The sequence below is a fragment of the Bos grunniens genome, chromosome 28, assembly GCF_055505025.1.
Source record: "Bos grunniens cultivar Pamir isolate PY7600 chromosome 28, Bosgru_T2T1.0, whole genome shotgun sequence".
Classification (NCBI taxonomy): Eukaryota; Metazoa; Chordata; class Mammalia; order Artiodactyla; family Bovidae; genus Bos; species Bos grunniens.
Genome location: NC_141192.1, coordinates 3235674 through 3254058, shown reverse-complemented (window position 1 = coordinate 3254058; position 18385 = coordinate 3235674). Strand labels below are relative to the sequence as shown.

The 18385-nt window shown below is 47.4% G+C and overlaps 1 protein-coding gene across 17 annotated transcripts in view; it reads right to left on the bottom strand.

The window, feature by feature from the left end:
• The window catches only part of ARHGAP22 (Rho GTPase activating protein 22), a 179292-nt gene that overhangs the window by 103806 nt on the left and 57101 nt on the right, over positions 1-18385 (bottom strand). For all 17 annotated transcript variants that reach the window (XM_086381244.1, XM_086381243.1, XM_086381233.1 and 14 more), the window contains one exon: positions 1842-1929. Coding sequence is in view for 13 of the 17 variants with exons in the window: in XM_086381233.1 (XP_086237359.1) it covers positions 1842-1929 (88 nt within the window). In the remaining 4 variants the exon portion in view is untranslated. The remainder of the gene's footprint in view (positions 1-1841; positions 1930-18385) is intronic.

Sequence of the window (18385 nt, the reverse complement as noted above, 5' to 3'; positions counted from 1 at the left end):
AAGGTGAATATGTTACCTTACATGGCAAATAGTCTTCTCCTCCACAGAGTCCAAGAAATCTTTGTAAGTGGCTCTGACCAGATAAAGAGCATGTACACCTGTGATCATTCCCATCTGGTCCTTGGGGCGCATGCCCAGGGTCTTTCTGAATTTATGGTGGTGCGTATTGACCTCTACCTTTTGGTTCTGGCCTCACCTCACTCCTCCCCAACTCCCAGGCCCAGGCCCCTGGCCCCTGCCCCAAGCCTTCCTTCCATGTGTCCAGCTCCTTCTCCCCCAGACTTGGGGCCCTGCCCACCTCAGTGCTCGCTTTCATTTCTTCTCTACCTTCTCAGCAGAAGGTACCTTCTCTACTCCTGTTCCGTAGTCAACCAAGCCTCTATTTTCCACTCCATACCCTGGGATCCCTCTGTTGCCACCTTCCAATGTGCACTTTCAGCATCAAGATTCTTGCAGTAGATGAAATAGTCAAATGAAACCATGGGTACTTGAATTTTCAACATGGAGCATGCAGTTGGGAGGGTCTCCCTACACTTAACCAGCAGACTGTCCTGGAGCTCCCAGTATGGACAGAGCAAAGATGAACACACTTTGTCCCAGGCTTGGATTCATTCACTTCCATTCCTAATGTGCCATAGCTTGCTGGGCTGATCTGTGCCTGGGCTGACCTGTCCCGTGGCCAGGTCACTTCGTCAGAGTGGTTGGGTGGCCATGCGACTCTGGGACTGTACGTGTACTGGCTCAGATGCCAGTGAGGCCCTAGCATACTCGGTCCACAGCCACGACTTCCCAGAAGAAAGTCAAAATTCAGATGGCGCATGAGAGGATGTGACGATCAGCTGCCTGTAACTGATGCTCTTGGTGCCCTGCCCAGACCGTCGCAACACTCAGTCGTTCCCATCCGAGCTGGCAGCCTCTTTCCTTAAGCACCTGCAACGTTGCCTGAAGACTTTTTCTGAATGCAGGGAACTTGGCCAAGTGCAGGGCAGGCCGGAAATGCCAGAGTCAGCCCCCCATGGAGCAGCTGTCAGCCAATGGCTGGTGGGAGTTGGTGGGGAAACCCCCAGCCCCCTCACTCCTTGGGTGAAACACTCTGAATCCTTCCGTTGGAGCTGAGCCCGGGTGCTTCCCTAGCTCACTAGCGCGCCCTGCTGGCGCTTCCCTCTTCCTGCTCCTTTCCCGGCGCCTTGTGCTTTCATCTCCGGAAACATCGCTTAGGTTCCTCGTCTGAGGCTCTGCCTCCAGGATAGGTCAAGCTTAGTAAAACGCCACCTCGCTGTAGGAGCTGGCCCTTCTGTAAACAGACTGATTCATTTGCAAGACGCATTTACTTAGTAAGAGTCACATTTTAAAATTGGGAACTTTAAAAACCTGCTTTGTAACTGCAAACATAATAGCAGTTCTTTGAGTTAAATTATTTCCCTACATCTCAGTTCTGTTCTGGGGTTCATGATAGAGCTTATGTCAATGCTCTAAACCTGTGCTCATGGTTTTCCTCGGACTTATTTTCATGTGACTCAGATATTGTGTGTGGACCTTCACTCTAAGGTATCCTCATTGATTGCTTTCCTCTCTTGTTTGATTGTGAATTTTAAAATCCACATTTTCCTCTCCTCAAACGCTAACTACCTAGATAATTGATTGAGCTTTTGAAATTCTCCCCAAATTTACAACATCGTCTAGATTTGACCCGAATTTCTGAATTGTGCTCAGAGACGGAGCTCACTTCTGTGCAGAGAGGAGTGTTGTAAAGATGGCCCTTCCCAGGCCAGAGCTGCGGCGACACCCCCCGGGGCCACCAGGGCCAGCGCCAGCACAGAGATGAAGGCACTCAGGCCTACCTGGGCTGATCTCGAAGAGGTGCTTTCCCGGGTCCTCAGGGCCAGGAAGCAGTTCGGTCACCTGGGTCCCTTGCAGAGAAATAAAGCCCTAAACAGAGAAAACACGAGCGTGAGAGCATGAGATGGCTGCGAAAGGGCCTCTGTGGTCAGGGTCCTGGGGGGAGGGTGAAGCTGAGGGTCAGAGTCCCAGTGCCCCAGGCCCCGCTGGGCAGGTTGGCAGGGGCACAGGCCTCCCCTCCATGGCAGGGATGGGGTACAGAGGAGGCCCTGCACGGGGCCCCCACTCGAGTGGAATGGCACTACCTTCTAACACTCTCGGAGGCACTTGACTCACAGGAGATGCCCAGGGTTATCACTCTTCTGGTTAAGACACGGTAAGCCCATCAGTAGCAGGGAAGAAGGCTCCATATTATGGGGGGCACCCCCTGTCCCAGCGTGCCCATTTTAGGTTTCGGAGGCAGGGGTTTTAGGTGGGAGAGAGTCCAGGAGAGGAAGGCTTCTTGTATGTAACTGTCCAGGAGGTGACATGGGGGAAGAGATCTGTATGAGCCCAGCTGTGCCCCCTCCTGGCTGGCTGAGACTTCATTTCTTTACCCGTTTACATGGCGCCAGCCAGCATGCAGAGGGCATCAGCACAAATCGTGCCTCAAGCCCGGTATATCCCTGTGTGTATACTACAGGGGGTGGGGCCCTGCGGGGCCCACCCTCTTCTCTAATGCTGAAATCTGGTAGCCAGGCTGAAAGACGCAGAGGAAGAGCATGGGATACAGAGACCTGCAGGTTGGGTTTGAGCCCCTGTGCTGCACCTCCAGGCTGGGTGACCTCAGGCGACTAACCTCTCTGAACCTCAGTCTGCATGTCTGCACAATAGGATAGTAACTCCCACTTCTCAGGGTCACTGAGATGCCAGATTCCTGTTGAAGAAATCCTGTTCTAAACACCAAGGTGCCGTTATAACCACCTGACTCACTGTCCCCACACACGGGGCTCAGCAGGGCCTCCTTCATCCCCTTTCTCGATGTTAGCAACTGATGTCCACTGAGGCCCTTCATTCATGCTCAGGTTTGTTCAACTCAGACTACATACAGCTCTAACTACACGTTATTGGTTCTCTCCATGGGAAATGCATTTTAAACTCCATACCTATAATCCACCTACCAGGGTTCAAATCCTGGCTCAGCTACTTCCTGGCTGTGTGACCTCAGGCAAATTGTTTAACCTCTCTGCGCAACCTCCCGATCTCCTTACCTAAGAAGAGTAATAGTCCTTTGTCAGGCTGTCTGTGAGCACTAAGTGAATTAGTACTTGGGACGCCCTCAGAGGAGGACCTGGCATAGTGAAAGCTGTGTATTTGCTAAGTAAACCCCAGCTCTTACTCTGTGTCAGGGTTCCACGCCGAGTGAAGAACATCACCCCTCCCTGAACTTGCCCAGGTGACTGGCACAGTCACCTGCTTTACCCACATGGTCGCCTCCAGTCCCCACTCCCACGTGTGGTCACAGAGTGCTCTTCTTTCCACCCCTATCTTTTCCAGGCAATTTTTGGCTTTAAAGGTGACTGGAGGCTCCACCGGAGGGCTTCCCAGATGGCTCAGTGGTATAGAATCTGCCTGCCAATGCAGGAGATGCAGGTTCAATCCCTGGGTTGGGAAGATCCCTTGGAAGAGGAAATGGCAACCCACTCCAGTATTCTTGCCTGGAGAACTCCATGGACAGAGGAGCCTGACGCGCTGCAGTCCATGGGGTTGCAAAGAGTCGGACGTGACTGAGCACGCACTCGTGGAGGCGCCACGTGGCTGCTGAAGTCTTGTGCTGCATGAACACGTAGAGATGGCTTTTCTCATTTAAGCAATGTAAAGGCAGAACGGCATTTTTACCCACGGATGCTTGCTTTAGAGAAATTACAGCAATAAACCAGAGAACCAGATGGTAATCGTTGTAACTGAATTAACAGTTTCTTTCCAGGGAACCTAGAGCTAGTGGGAATAAATCAGGACCGCAACCCCAGGAAGGGGACACACGTTCACTGCATGGTGTGCGTGAGATCCATCACTGGCTAATGGGAAGGGTCTCTTGTGTGAGCTGTTTCAGTAACTGTCTCCGTATACTTTTTGAGCACTTTGCTTTTTTTCTTCTGTGCTTCAATATCTGCCGTCCATAAAATGGGAGTAACAGTATTGACACTGACATTATTTTCTACTCCAGCTGAATGGAAAAGCAGCAATAACTCCTGTTCACAGAATTTGTACTATGTTCCTGGCTTTTGTCTAAACTGCGGGGTTTAATCTTTCCAGAGCTGCCACAGTGGTGAGCACTATTCTCATTTTCTTGGACAAGCAGATGGAGGTTGGAGAGGTGAAGTAGTCATCTCCATGCACCACTGCTGGCAAGGGTGAGCTGGCATGTGCCCCCGGGGGTGTCTGACGCCGGAGCACTCTCCCTCCACATTTGTGACAACAGCTGCCGCTGACTTTGTGCGCAGGAAGCTTGCCTGGAGAGCCAGCAGGCTCTGGGACTCACCAACCAGTACTCAATCAGAATCCCAGTGTGGCTTCCGTCACTGTGAAGGGGCCTCCGAACCGGCTTTTCTGTTTCCGGCATGATATCTGTGATGCCAGATACACAGGAGTCAGTATGAAGCCTCCAGCATTCTTGGGCTGGGTCTCAACCTTGAGCAGGCATCAGAGTCAACCCAGGGCTTGTTAAAACAGGGTGCTAGGTCTGGTGGTGTTGTGGTAAATGTTCAACAACAGGCTCTCCGATACAAACCAGGCCATCTGATTTGCAGTGTCTGCCGACTTCTGTAACTTACTCCCCGTGGCCCATTTCATGTCACCATTGAATGTGACTCCAAGAAGAAGCTTACTGCAGGGCTCCTGCCACACAAACAGGACACTGATCAGCAGGCTCTGTCCTGTTGCTGCTCGGTCGCTAAGTCGTGTCGGACTCTTTGCGAACCCACGAACTGAAGCACACCAGGCTTCCCTGTCCTTCACTGTCTCCCTGAGTTTGCTCAAACTCGTGTCCACTGAGCCGATGATGCCACCCAGCCATCTGACCCTCTGTCGTCCCCTTGTCCTTTTGCCCTTAGTCTTCCCAGCATCAGGGTCTTTTCCAGTGAGTTGGCTTTTTACATCAGGTGGCCAAAGTATGGAGTTTCAGCTTCAGCATTAGTCCTGCCAATGAATATTCAGGGTTGATTTCCTGGTTTGAAGTCCTTGCTGTCCTAGGGACTTTCAAGTGTCTTCTCCAGCATCACAGTTTGAAAGCATCAATTCTTTTGTGCTCAGCCTTCCTTATGGTCCAATTCTCACATCCATACATGACCACTGGAAAAACCAAAGCTTTGACTATATGGACCTTTGTCAGCAAAAGGATGTCCCTGAGCACAAAGAGTAGTAAATGAAGTCAAACAATTGGGGGTGATACATTTTGAGGACTGATTACTTTTGTTTTACTTATTTTTTAAATTTATTTTACTGAAGTATAGTTGATTTACAATGTCATGTTAGTTTTATATGTACAGCAAAGTGATTCAGTTTTATATATATGTATATATATATACACTTTTTCATATTGTTTTCCATTACGGCTTATTAGAGGATATTGAATATAATTCCCTGTGCTACACAGTAGGACCTTGTTTATCCATTGATTATCTTTGTTTTTAATGTAATTTATTTAATTGTAGGTCTGTATGATTTAAATTCTAATAATGGAAATATTTAACGACTGGCTGGCAAGCAATAGCACTGATAGACCATCCTTGGGGTTTCTGATTATAAAGGTTTGGAGAAGGAAGGAGAATCTGAGGAACTCCCTCAGAATTCCTGGCAGCCTGGTGGTTAGTACTTGGCACTTTCACATACATTCAATTCCTTGGGAGAACTAAGATCTCTGGAGCCTCGAGGCTTGACCAAAAAAAAAAAAAAGGAGAATCTGCATTTCCAACCAGCTTTCTGATGCTGCTGGCTCCCAGGAATACACTTTGAGAACTAGTGTTTAGGGGCAAAACTTAAAGCATCCAAAGAAAGTTGCCTTTTCCATAAACAGTCTGCACGTGAGTTTCCTCATGTGTAAAATGTGGATAATAATAGTATCCACCTCCGGAGGCTATTGTGAGGGTTAAAGTGGTTCAATACTTTCACGCTGGCCTTGGAGCCAGGTTTTGGTGGAGCTGCTGTGCTTCCGACATCTGCAGTTCCCCAGGACAAGGGGGGCCTGCAGCGCCTCAAACCGCGCTCTGGACTAGAGGGGTCCGGGATCTCCCCGAGGAGCCCAGAGTGAGCATTAGCACTTTGCAGCAGGAACAACGTCTTTGAAGGCAGTGAAAAAACCTGTCACTTTATATTCTAAATCCAGAGAAAGTACTCCTCAAAAATAAAGGCTAAGTAAAGATCTTTTAAGATATACAAAACAAATATGAAATAATGCATCATTAGCAGACTCATACTACAAGAATTGTTAAAGACAGTTAGACAGAAGGAAAATGATATTAATTGGAAAAAAGGACCAAAGGAATGAAGATTAATGGAGAAATAGAAAATAGAAATATTACTGTCTGAACCACCGGGGAAGCCCCAATTATAGTAAAAACGTCATTATCTATTTATCAAGAATCTAGAGAATGAGCAGATAAAAAAAAATTAGTAAGGATATAAATGACCTGAAAAAACAGTTTTGACCAATTTGACCTGATTGCTGCTTCCTCAACAGTAGAATATGTTTTCAAATGTCCATAAAACTTTTACTAAGATGACCATGACATGACTCAATAAATGGAAAAAGGAATGAAAATATAACATATGTTCTCTGACCACAATGGAATTAAGTTAGAAATCAATGACAGAAAAATTTCTGGAGAATCCTCAAATATTTGGAAACCAATTAATATACTTCTGAATAACTCGTACATCAAAGAAAATAAGTCAAAAAGAAATATTAGAAAGTACTTTGAATTGGATAGAAATGAAAACACAACATATAAAAATTTGTTACATGACTCACTGACTTACAAAGCAAACTTTTGGTTGCCAGGGGGCAGAATGTGGGAGAACGGACAGTTAGGGGGTTCAACATGTGCGCTCTGCTATATTTAAAATAGGTAACCAGCAAGGTCCTACTATAGAGTATAAGGAACTCTGCTGAATGATATGTGGCAGCCTGGATGGGAGGGGAGTTTGGGAGAGGATAGATACATGTATGTGCTTGGCTGAGTCCCTCTGCTGTCCACTTGAAACCATCACAATACTGTTAATCTGCTATACTCCAATATAAAATAAAAAATTAAAAAAATTTGTTACATGCCTCTAAAGGAGTAGTTAGGGGGTAAATTACAGCACTAAATGCTGATACCAGAAAAGATGAAAGTCCTCAATGACCTCAGCGTCCACCAAAGAAACTACACAAAGAAGAGTGAATTAAACCCAACGTAAAGAATGAAAAAATAAAGATCAGAGTAGCTATAAATAAAATGAAAAGTAAAAAGTAATAAAGTCAATGAAACCAAAAGCGAGTTCTTTGAGATGATCAATACAATTGATAAGTCTCTAGCCAGACTAAACAAGAAACAGAAGATAAATTGCCAAAACCAGGAAACGAGAGAGGTGACCTCAGTACAGATTCTTCAGTTATTAAAAGGATATAATACCAGGAAAGGAGAGAGGTGACCTCAGTACAGATTCTTCAGTCATTAAAAGGACATAAGGTATAATAAGATAATGTTAAGAATAACATTATGTTAATAAATTTGGCAGTTCACATGAAGTAGATAAAAGAACACACCAACTACTGAGGTTCTCTCAAGAAATAGTTGCTGCTGCTACTGCTAAGTCGCTTCAGTCGTGTCCGACTCTGTGTGACCCCCATAGACAGCAGCCCACCAGGCCCTGCCGTCCCTGGGATTCTCTAGGCAAGAACACTGGAGTGGGTTGCCATTTCCTCCTCCAATGCATGAAAGTGAACAGTGAAAGTGAAGTCGCTCAGTCGTGTCCGACTCTTAGCGACCCCATGGACTGCAGCCCACCAGGCTCCTCCATCCATGGGATTTTCCAGGCAAGAGTACTGGAGTGGGTGCCATCGCCTTCTCCACAAGAAATAGTTAAGTAGCCTCATATCTGGTAAGGAAATGGAATTTGTAGCCAAAAACCTTCCCACCAGGAAAACTCCAAACTCAGATGGGATTTTCCACCAGGAAAACTCCAAATTCTACCAAATATTTTAGGAAGAAATAACATCAATACTACACAAGCTCTTTTGAAAAGTGAAAAAAAAAAGTCATGATTTCCAGTGTATTTTATGAGGCCAACATTACTTGCATATAAAAGCAGTCAAGGACATTATAAGAAAGGGCTGCTACAGACCAGTATTGCTCAGGAAACTCTCCCAGCCTCAGTTTCCCTCTCTGTTCAATGGGCTTCTCGGGGAACCAAATGGGACAGAGTGAGCAGAGGGCCTGGAATGGAGCCAGACTATAGCAGCCACCCAGGAGGGCAGTGTGGTGGAGGTGTCACTAGTGAGAGCTTACAACCAGGGCTCAGACTGGGCCTTCAATGCCTGAGCAACAAGCCGAGCCTCAGTTTCCTCCTCTAGTGTGATGTGTTTTGAAGCCTCCACAGCACCAGGTTGGATGCCTGGCGAGAATAAGTGCTGTTGTTATAATTTGTGAACTATTATATAGTCAAGGAATAGAATCTGCTTTTAACCATTTTACAGGAGTAGGAATACATATACACATTTAAAAATAATTATCAGTTCAGTTCAGTTCAGTCGCTCAGTAGTGTCCGACTCTTTGCGACCCCATGAACCACAGCACGCCAGGCCTCCCTGTCCATCACCAACTGCTGGAGTCCACCCAAACCCATGTCCACTAAGTCAGTGATGCCATCCATCCATCTCATCCTCTGCCATCCCCTTCTCCTCCTGCCCTCAATCTTTCCCAGCATCAGGGTCTTTCCAAAATAATTATAGGGGTTTATAATTATTGTGATGGTGCCACTTAACGTGGGACTCAAGCAGGTCCAAGACTGAGGCTTGGTCTTCTTACCTGTGCAAATAAGGACATTAGCCTCTATCCTTTGTGCCTCACTGGGCTGCCCGAACTCGTGCTTTGTAAAGTGCTAAAGGCTGAATGAATACAAGTACTTGTCACAATTATTATTTTAAACCTCTGTTGGTCTCTATATCTGTTCATTTGGTTTGGCCCTAGGAACAACCCCCTCCCCGCATAACACCATCCCTTGTGCCATAGAATAGGGTACAGTGCAGATTCGGCAGGCCCAGGATGGTGAAGGACAGGGTTCCTCTTTCATACTTTGGGGTGACAATCCAGGGGGGACCCCCTGCAGGGCCAGGGGTGTCTGTACTTCTCCCACCAGTCTGGGTTTTGAGCTTCACAGTTGTTCTCTGATCTTCACACTCTAACCCAGTTCTCTCTCTAAATTGATCAAAGCTGGTTCTCTGGGAAGTCTTCATTCTTCATCTTGAGAGAGGGAGACTGTCTAAAGAACCAACTTCTGAAATGCTTCCTAGCAAGTGTGGCATGACACGATTTTCTACCAGCAGAACCTTGGAAAATTGCAGACACATTTTTAAAAGTAACCACTCGGGGTTCTTTAACCCCTGTAATTCAGAGTGTGGCCTCAGATCAATCTTAGAAAGCTGTATCTTCTGACACCCAACCAAGAACTGAATTGCTCCAAATTCTAAATAATACAGATCAGAATGAATTTCAGTGCCAAGCAAGGAACCATTCTCTTCTCCTTATCACACAAGCCTGTAATCATGGTTCATTACTGTCCAAAATGTAGATATTTAAAAAGGCAAACTAAAAGTTGGAGATGAATTGCTTCTTGGTTGGGGTACTTTCTCTCCCTAAGAGTTGAGATGAGTCACTCGTCTGGTCTCATTCTTGGCTCAGGACTTCATCCTGAAGCTTCTTCCAACAAATTCCAGAGTGACACCACCTCCCATGCAATCCAAATGCAGTTGGTGTGCTCCATGCGCCCCCTGCCCTGCTTCACTACCGCCAGAGGCCACACCTCGTCTCCTGAGAGAATCTGTCAGCCTGAGAGGTGTGCCCTTGGGGCAGAGTGTGGGAGGGACAGCGCTGTGCTTTGCAGAAAGCAGGGGCTTGGGGTCTCAGAACCAGCTTCCTGCATCTCCCTAGATGATCACAGGCCCTGAAGCCCTCACCGGGAGGGCTGCCCACCCCAGGACCCGAGCCCACAAAAGTCTAGCTAGGAACAAGGGTGAGCCTGGGGCCCAGGGCTTGGGGTCTGGGCAAAGCCCTCAGCAACCCTCCAGCCTCAGAGCCAACAACCTCTCCCAACCCAGGGCGGGTGGGTCCTCCTTCGATGGTCTTGGATTTCCCTGTGGTTAGTTCTGCATCACTCCAGGACCCTGATCTAAGTTCTGCCCCAAATAATGAAACCCTGACTGTCCCTGAGGGACACCTGGGGACAGTTCTTCAATAGTCCCATCTCACTCCAGAGGCTGTGGGATTGAGGCTGTGCCCATCGTCCCAGCACTGTGACACCTCGGGCCCCACCCAGTCGGGAGGTCCCAGCACAGTCACCCCCCAGGCCCTTGTCATTAATGCTGTGATCGTGTTCACGAGAACAAGGTGCGATCCTATGTCGCAAGGCGTCTGTGTGAAGCCAGCGCTCACTAGGTTTAGTATCCTGGCCCCTCTGCATCACTGTGGCAGGCCCAATGCTGGGGTGCCGAGTAGCTTTCTAGAGATGCGGGGGAAGGAATGCTTGTGATGAGGGCCAGCATGCTTACACGGGTGCTTCCTAAACCCTCTGGTGGTGACAGGGCTCTGGCCAATCGGGACTGGGCGGGAGTGACATCATCCACTTCCAGGCCTGGCCCTTTACAAACTGCATGGGACTTCCAGCCTCCTCTCTTCCCTCCGTCCCTGCCTCAACCTCGGAGGCCACAGAGATGGATGAGGCTGCCGTCTGGTCCACAGCAGACTTGCCGCAGCAAGAGGTAAACTATTATTGCATTTAGGTGCTGGGATTTCAGGGTTGAGCTCTGTTTAACCGATTAGATATACCGAGCAAATACAATGGGGTAATTTTGCCCCAAACCGCTCACTTGGCCCAATAAACTTTTAATATCATAGTACTATTGAAACACTGTATTTCTCTGCAAAGCCACTTAACTAACAACAGTTATCCTCTTGCTCCTCTGATTGAATGTTGGGAAGGAAGAGCAATGAGAGGGCAGATCCATCTACTTATGACACAGCCTTGGGGGCATGGGAGGATGGCATCTGCCTAGCTCTGTGGTCAAAATGCTGAGCAGGACATGGCAGAAGGTCTGGGTTCTGGCCTCCAACTACAACAGCTGGAGAATCCCCTTCCTCCCTGACCCTTCGGACTGCAGCGTGGGAAACCCAGTAAGGATACAGGTCACTATCCAAAAAGGCCGATGGCTCCCGCTGTCCCTGGCTGAATGCCCCGCCTGTAAAGGATCCCCGTTGAGCAGTGGAGGTCCTGGGAGCGTGAAAATGCCCCCGTTTCTCTTGGCTCAATGGACCAAATGGGAGGTCTCTGTGCCTCCTTAAAATGCCTTGTGTGCGAGGTGAAGTTTAGGGAGAACTACCCCTGTTTTCTCTGGTGTCCCTGTGATGGCTGCAATGGTCACTGCAATCAAGACTGGATGCATTTAGAAGAGAAGCAGCCATCAGAGGGCACGAGCTCTGAGTCTTCTAGCAGGGAATGAGACTTCACTGGTCAGCCACTTCTTTCCAATATATTCTCTGACCCAAGACTCAGGCAGATTTTGGTTTCAACTTCTGCTGCACCTACGTGCTAACTCTGCCCTTGGCCTTCAGAGCCCACGGGGCAGGGTTGGAGAAGCCTCTGCCTCAGAACCGGGAGCCCTTGATAAGCAGTGGTGCCTGGCCCCTGCCCACATGGTGAGGAGACCGGGGGACGTGGCCGCCCCACAGCCAGGGTCTGCAGCACTGAACACAGAGATGCTCTTCCATGCACTGCCCCTGCCACGTTTCTGGGGCAACACAGCTTCCAGCCTTCTCTGCTCATGATGAATAGTCTGCCTTAAGGCTCCCCCTGCCATTCAGGTTGGCCTGGGAGCTCACTCCCTGGGAAGCTTGTTCTGCTCAGAATACCTACTGTCGGGACATGCCAGGTCTGGGTGCTTGCCTTGGATGGGAGGGACCACCTCTTGACTGGAAGTGGTTTGATTCTAACTTATTGCTCTCCAGGCCCTGCAACTGTTGTTATGCTCTGGGGTCTACGGTCATCTGGGAGAGGGGCTGCTATGCTGTTTAGTTGAGAGCAGGTTAGCCTGAGAAACATGGTATAGATTCCTTTGCACTGATCCCTGCCAGGCTGTCTTGCTGAGCAGACTGCTGCCGAGAGCACATGCTGCTTTCTGCCGAGGAAGGCACACTCCCATCCGAATCCTCTGTGAAAGATCATTCAGGAGACCTGCCCACTGTCCTCAGTAGACAAGGCAAGGCAGCAAAGTCAACAGCAACACCCCTAATCAGCTCCATTTTGCTGATAAATTGTAATTCAGTCTTCAACTAATGTATGAAGGAGCTAGAATGTCCCAAATACAATAAGTAAGTTATGCTCATCTAAACAATGAATAAGACATGGTTTCCATGCGGCCTCAGTGGTATTTGATTCAGTTTTTTGCCTCGTAATTGACAAAATGAGTCATTTACCAGTCTTCCAGCTATTACTGTAAATTAACTGGGTTCAGTTGAAAGCCAAAGGATTGATCTATTTTAAGCGGAAGGCATTTAAATACTGTAAGCGAATATCCGTGCTGACTTAAATTAGCAGACCCTGAGAGAAGCTTATTATATTTCCACCAACAGGCAGACACACTGGAGGAAAAATAGAAATCAGTTTTAGAAGGTGAAGATCCATTCTGTAGGCAGTGACAGTCTGAGTGCAAAATAATTCAGAGGCAACCAGGACACTTGGCAGCTGTGATTTACATACTCCTGAGCAAGTCATCAGGCTTCTTAATAACCGGGTTTTCCTTCCCCACAACAGTGGCAAGGTCTCACCGTATAATGATGAGTTGTAGGTAATCCTAAGGCACTGTGTCATTGCCACTCCAGGGGTGGCTTTCAGAACCTCTGCTGTATGGTACGAGATAAGCTTGAACACATATTTGGGGGTGGTCATGTTTTTCCTTGACATGTCAGATGCAGAAAAAAAATTACTTTAATGAAATAGCTTAAAAACTGTTCAAAAACGACTTGGCTGCTGTAGTCAATTCTAAATTTACTGAATACATTTATGTTTGATTTTTAAATAACTATTCGGCAAGAATTTTCATTTGATCTGTTAGTGGAGTGGAGTTACATTTCTCAAATAGCTACAAAAAATATAAAGTATCCTTTAAAGAGAAGCCATGCCTTCTGATATTGGAACCTAAATAAATGATTTTTTTTTTAAAGAAAAAATAAGACTCCAGTGAGTAATTCTTCACAAAAGCAGCATTTGAAATTATCCCCAAGGGCATTTGAAATCAGAAGACATTTAGTGTTTAAGTTTTCTTCTGCAGCACTAATGGCAATGTTAATACCAGTATGCAATTAGCTCGTGGTTATTTCTATCGCCCTGCAGAGGACATCTGCTCAACAGCTACTGAGCTCTCCTGAGTGGCGAGTGGGCCTTGTCCTTCCCTCACACACATGCAGGTTCCTTCCGAGCACAGCTGGATCGTCTGGAATGTGCTGTGGCGAGATCTGTGGGGCAGTTAGGGAGGTAATTCAGCATCAGGGACTGGAACAAAGTATCCTTCATATTTGGGGGGCGCATGGTAGCCTCTGTGCAATTCTCTTTGTCCTGACTATGGCTTTTGGAGGTCCACAGAATAAATGTAGTCTTGTTTGCATAAGCACACAGGGTCTGATCTAGTACCTTTCCCAAGACTTCTCTTCTCTAAATGATTTATTAAGTTTGTCTCTCATACCGGTAGGAGTTCAGTTTCCTGGGCATCCTGGCAGCTGGTGATTGGAATGGGCTAGAATGTCCAAGGATGTCTCACTTGGGGCCATGAGGTCTGTCTCCTCATAACTGTGTGGTCCACTCAAGCATCCTCACAGTATGGCAGGGCTTCCCAGAGCAAAAGCAGAAGCTGCTTGGTATCTCAAGGACTGAACCCAGAACTTTCATGGCCTCACTTCTGCCTCATTCTGTTGGTCAAGTAATCACTAGGGCAGCTCAGGTGCAGAGGAGAGGAAGGAGACTGTTTCTCGTTGGGCTCATACACATGTAAGTGTTAGCTTTTATTTAGATTTAAACCCATGAAGTAAGGCAGGGCCAAGATCAGGGCCATGCTGCATGCCACTGGACTTCTCTTGCTTGACTGAGCTGGGTGATTGCTAACCCTCCACTGGGTAAGTTCCACCCAGGTGAGGAGCTCACCACTAGGGCATGATCTTACTTTCATAGCAGCCCTATAAGGTAGGTGTGGGTATGCTCACCTCACAAAGAGAAAACTGAGGCTTAGAGCGGGCAATAACTTCTCTGGTTACTAGCTAGTAAGCCACAATCTAGAAATCTGTCGTTCTCTGTCATGCGGGATTCAATAACTCGCTAAGTCCAGACACCTGGGTGTCCACGATGGTCTTGATGCCCACTGGTCTGGACTCAGTTGGAAAAGGTAATACAGGGGCTCTCAGGGAGCCCCACGGATTCGGGTGGTCTGTGCTTCCAGGGCCTGTCACCTGTTTTCACATTTCATTTTAGAAGCCTCCTTGAAGGACCTCTATCTTAGATACCATTCCAAGGACTACAGGAATCTTGCCTCCGAGTGTTTAGGCAGCACTGACGTCACTACAGCTGCCAGCTGCCATTTGTCCAGCCCTCAGGGCAGCCGCAGAATATCACACCGAATGTGGGAGCAAGAAGGCTACAATGATCTGCACAAACCTACAACTCGTAGGTGGTACAAATGGGATTTGAACCCAGGTTCTCTGATTCCAAATACTGTTTTCTTTCCATGGTATGAAAGCCTCCATTCCACCCTTCCAAGCATCACTTTCTCCACCTGTACAATGGAAATGGATTGTATCTGCCCTTGTAGTGTTGCTGTGAGGCTCAAGGAAATTATGAATGTTATTTAATTTATAGTAAAAAAGTATGAAATTATGAAATTATTTTAAAAAGTATTTATTGAGCATCTACTAGGAGTCAGGCACTGTTCTAGACACTGAGGACACAGGTAAAGCCAACCAAACAAAATCCTGACCGTGATGTGCTTACAGTCTAATAAGCAAAGCCAGTAAAATGAGTTTCCTGCCACCTATCGAGCACTTTACAAAAACAATGAAATATTTTCCCACCAAGGATCTAACACAAGGCTGGATCAGAGTGTTCATGCATTCAGTCAACTTATTCATTTCTTCATTCATTCTTTCACGTAAGCATCAAATATTACTGCTCAGTTATGGGTCAGGCACCATGCTAGGCGGTGGGAAAAGATAAGTGGTAAGTGGACAAGAGGAGAAGTGGGTGACGGAAGATGAGATGGTTGGATGGCATCACTGACTCGATGGACATGAGTTTGAGCAAACTCAGGGAGACACTGAAGGACAGGGAAGCCTGTCCTGCCTGTCCTTCCGACTCTTCCACAAAGAACTGGACACGACTTAGCAACTGAACAACCAAGATAGACAGAGGTCCCACTTGAATGAGGTTTACAGCCTAGAATGGAGAAGACGTGAAGCTGAGAAATTTTTACAAAATGCCAGTAGTAATGTCAACGGTGGCGACAACGATAACAACAATAATGACCTCTAGGCTGGTTTGACTAACAGTTTACAACCAATGAAGGAGGCTCAGCTAGGGTTTACTGAGTCACCTCCAGCTGAGTTGACCTTACAAGGTCTGGCTGTGAAAGAGCGTCTGACACATGGCTTGCTCTGTGACTTGCTGTGAGCACAGACTGGCTCAGACCAGCCTGATGGGATCTTAACCTTGCCCCCACATCGAGCTGAGATAAGGGCAGAGTCTTGCCAGCCAAAGCTGTGAGGTTCCGCGGGCAGACATTAAGCAGACTTCAGGCGCTGTGGTAACACACCCACTAACCTAGGCCTGATGCCAGTCCCCAGTTTCCTCACAGGGAACATGGAAACCACACAGGCACCTTTCTCAGGGGCCAGGACCCAAGCAGCCAGCTCAAGACAACACTGCTTTTGTCTTTGACCTGCAAGCTGGTAAACAAAGCCTGGGGGAAAGGGGTGACTGGCTGCCTGTTGGAACATTCCCCGTGGGCTTCAAGCTCTGGGGTCAGATGGTGTCTTTCCTCCCTTGAGGTTTTCTCTTTCTTAAAGGCTGCAGGTTTCTGATCGCCTAGTATTAATGTCCGCTCCTAGAAGTGCATCTGCTTTCCCATCCATCTTGTCTCTCTTCCTCCCAATTCCAAGCTTTTTACTCTAAATTAGATCAAACTTTAAATCAATCTTCTCTCCCACTGCTGAGCCTCCCATTACTTATGCTCCTGGAAAACAACACAAACAGACCTCAGCCTGCTCTCAAAGTGAGGCTTGAATTGCCTCTGAGAGAACCTGCAGCTGCATCCGCCACCAGGCGTAGGTCTGAGCCTCTGTCACGCCGGATGCAGGCATCAGCTCCCACACACTCTGTCTTCTGCTGCTTCCACGGTTCCTCAGTCCCTTAGTTCAACACCTGGAAGTTTTCGAGGACACCAGCCCCATCTGATGGTTCTGCCTCCAGCCCGGTGCCCTCCCAACCCCTGCCTGGGCTGCTGTAGATGCCCTTCCTCTTGGAGCACCAGAAACTAAGCCTGAGCCCCGAAAGCTCTCAGCCCCTCAGTGCTGACAGAACATGGATCCAGTGTCTGAGCGTGGCACCCCCAGCCCTCCACGTGCAGCTTTCGGTGCCACGTGCAGAGTATGGGTTCCTGCCGACGCGTGAGCCTCGCACTCCTGCTTCAGAGACCCGGGGCTCCTCCCCGGGTGTGAGCTGCCAGACTCACGCCCCCTCCCCCAAGTTCATTTTAAAACATTTTCTAAGTACCTTCAGTGTGCCAGGGCCAGCTCTGCAGGGGCGGGCTGGGCTTGGCGGCTCTGCCTGGAAGGGGGCGCCCATTGTCTGACCTCTAGGCTGCTCCCCTTTCTCGTTATCTGCAGAGAGCTGTCTGGGGCTGTGTCCCTGCTGCATTCCTTTTCTGCTTTTCATTTTTCTTTTCTTGTTTAACTTAAAACATTTTAGAATATGGACTTAAATAAATATAGTCTCCCTGTGAGAAATTAAAATGCAATCACCACTCAGTACTGGTGGGGAAGGGCTCCTATACTGCTGCTCCCCCTGTGAAGTTATCCAAATCCTTGGATTCTCAAGTCCCTTATATAAAGTGTGTAGTATTTGCATATAGGGGCTTCCCAGATGGCGCCAGTGGTAAAGAATCCTCCTGCCAATATTGGAGACACAAGAGCTCATGCACATCCTCCCTGTACTTCTTTAAAGCGCCTCTAGTACAATGTCAGTGCTGTGTAAATAGTTCCCGGTGTACAGCAAATTCAAGCACTGCTTTTTGGAAACTTCTGGAAAATTTTTTTCCTGACTAGTTTTACTCCCAGCTAAGTTCGTGGCTGTAGAACCCATGGATATGAAGCGCCAACTGTAATACAAATAAATCTCAAGTTTTTGATCATCACCCCATTCTCCATGTTCTCCCCAAAGCCTTACCCTGCAGTTTTGATGTGCGGTAGTCATATTCTGAAAATTCCAAAATTATTTTAGCTTTAGTGAGAGTTCTATCTCATAATAGTTTTAGAGAATCGAGTAGTTCTGCCAGGCTTATTATAAGGCAGCAATTTCTTCCTGTTCTGCTATTGCCCAAATCTTAGTCACCACTTCCAGCTCTTTTAGGTGAGTTTTTTCTTATGTTTATTTCTAAATATACGCTTATATACTACGTATTCACTTAAAATTTAGGGACTGGGACGCTCCCTGGCAGCCCAGTGACTAAGATACCCGGCTTCTACTGCAGGGGTTAGGGTTTGACCCCACATGTTGCAGGGCAGCCCCCCAAAAATGAAATCAATAAATGGCTTCTGTGTAAAAAAATTTTTTTAGGCATTATCTACGGAATTCCCAGCACGGAAGTTTGAAATTTTGCTTTATTTAAGTCCCCTCCCAGCCCTACTCCCCCACAGTGTGACTTCCTGAGCCCCCACAGAACCTTTGGTTTCATCAGTCAGCACCCACTGTTCACACTCCCATTCTGGGAAATTTAACTTAATTGAATAGTTTTTCTAAGGATTCCTTTTTGCTTCGTTTCTAGAACTCCTTCTCAGATGCTGAGTCGTCTTTCCTCTTTTCCTCTCTGTTCTTCTTTCTGAGAGATTATGTCAAGTTTTCCATCCAAGCTTTCATTTGAGTTTTTGTTTCTGGTATTTCATTTGTCAATTCTGGGAGCTGGTTTGTGCTCTGGCTGTCCATTTTATAGTCTCTCTCTGAGGATGGCAAAGATAGTTTTATATACAAGCTTTCTCCCCCTGCATAGTTTTTATTGCAT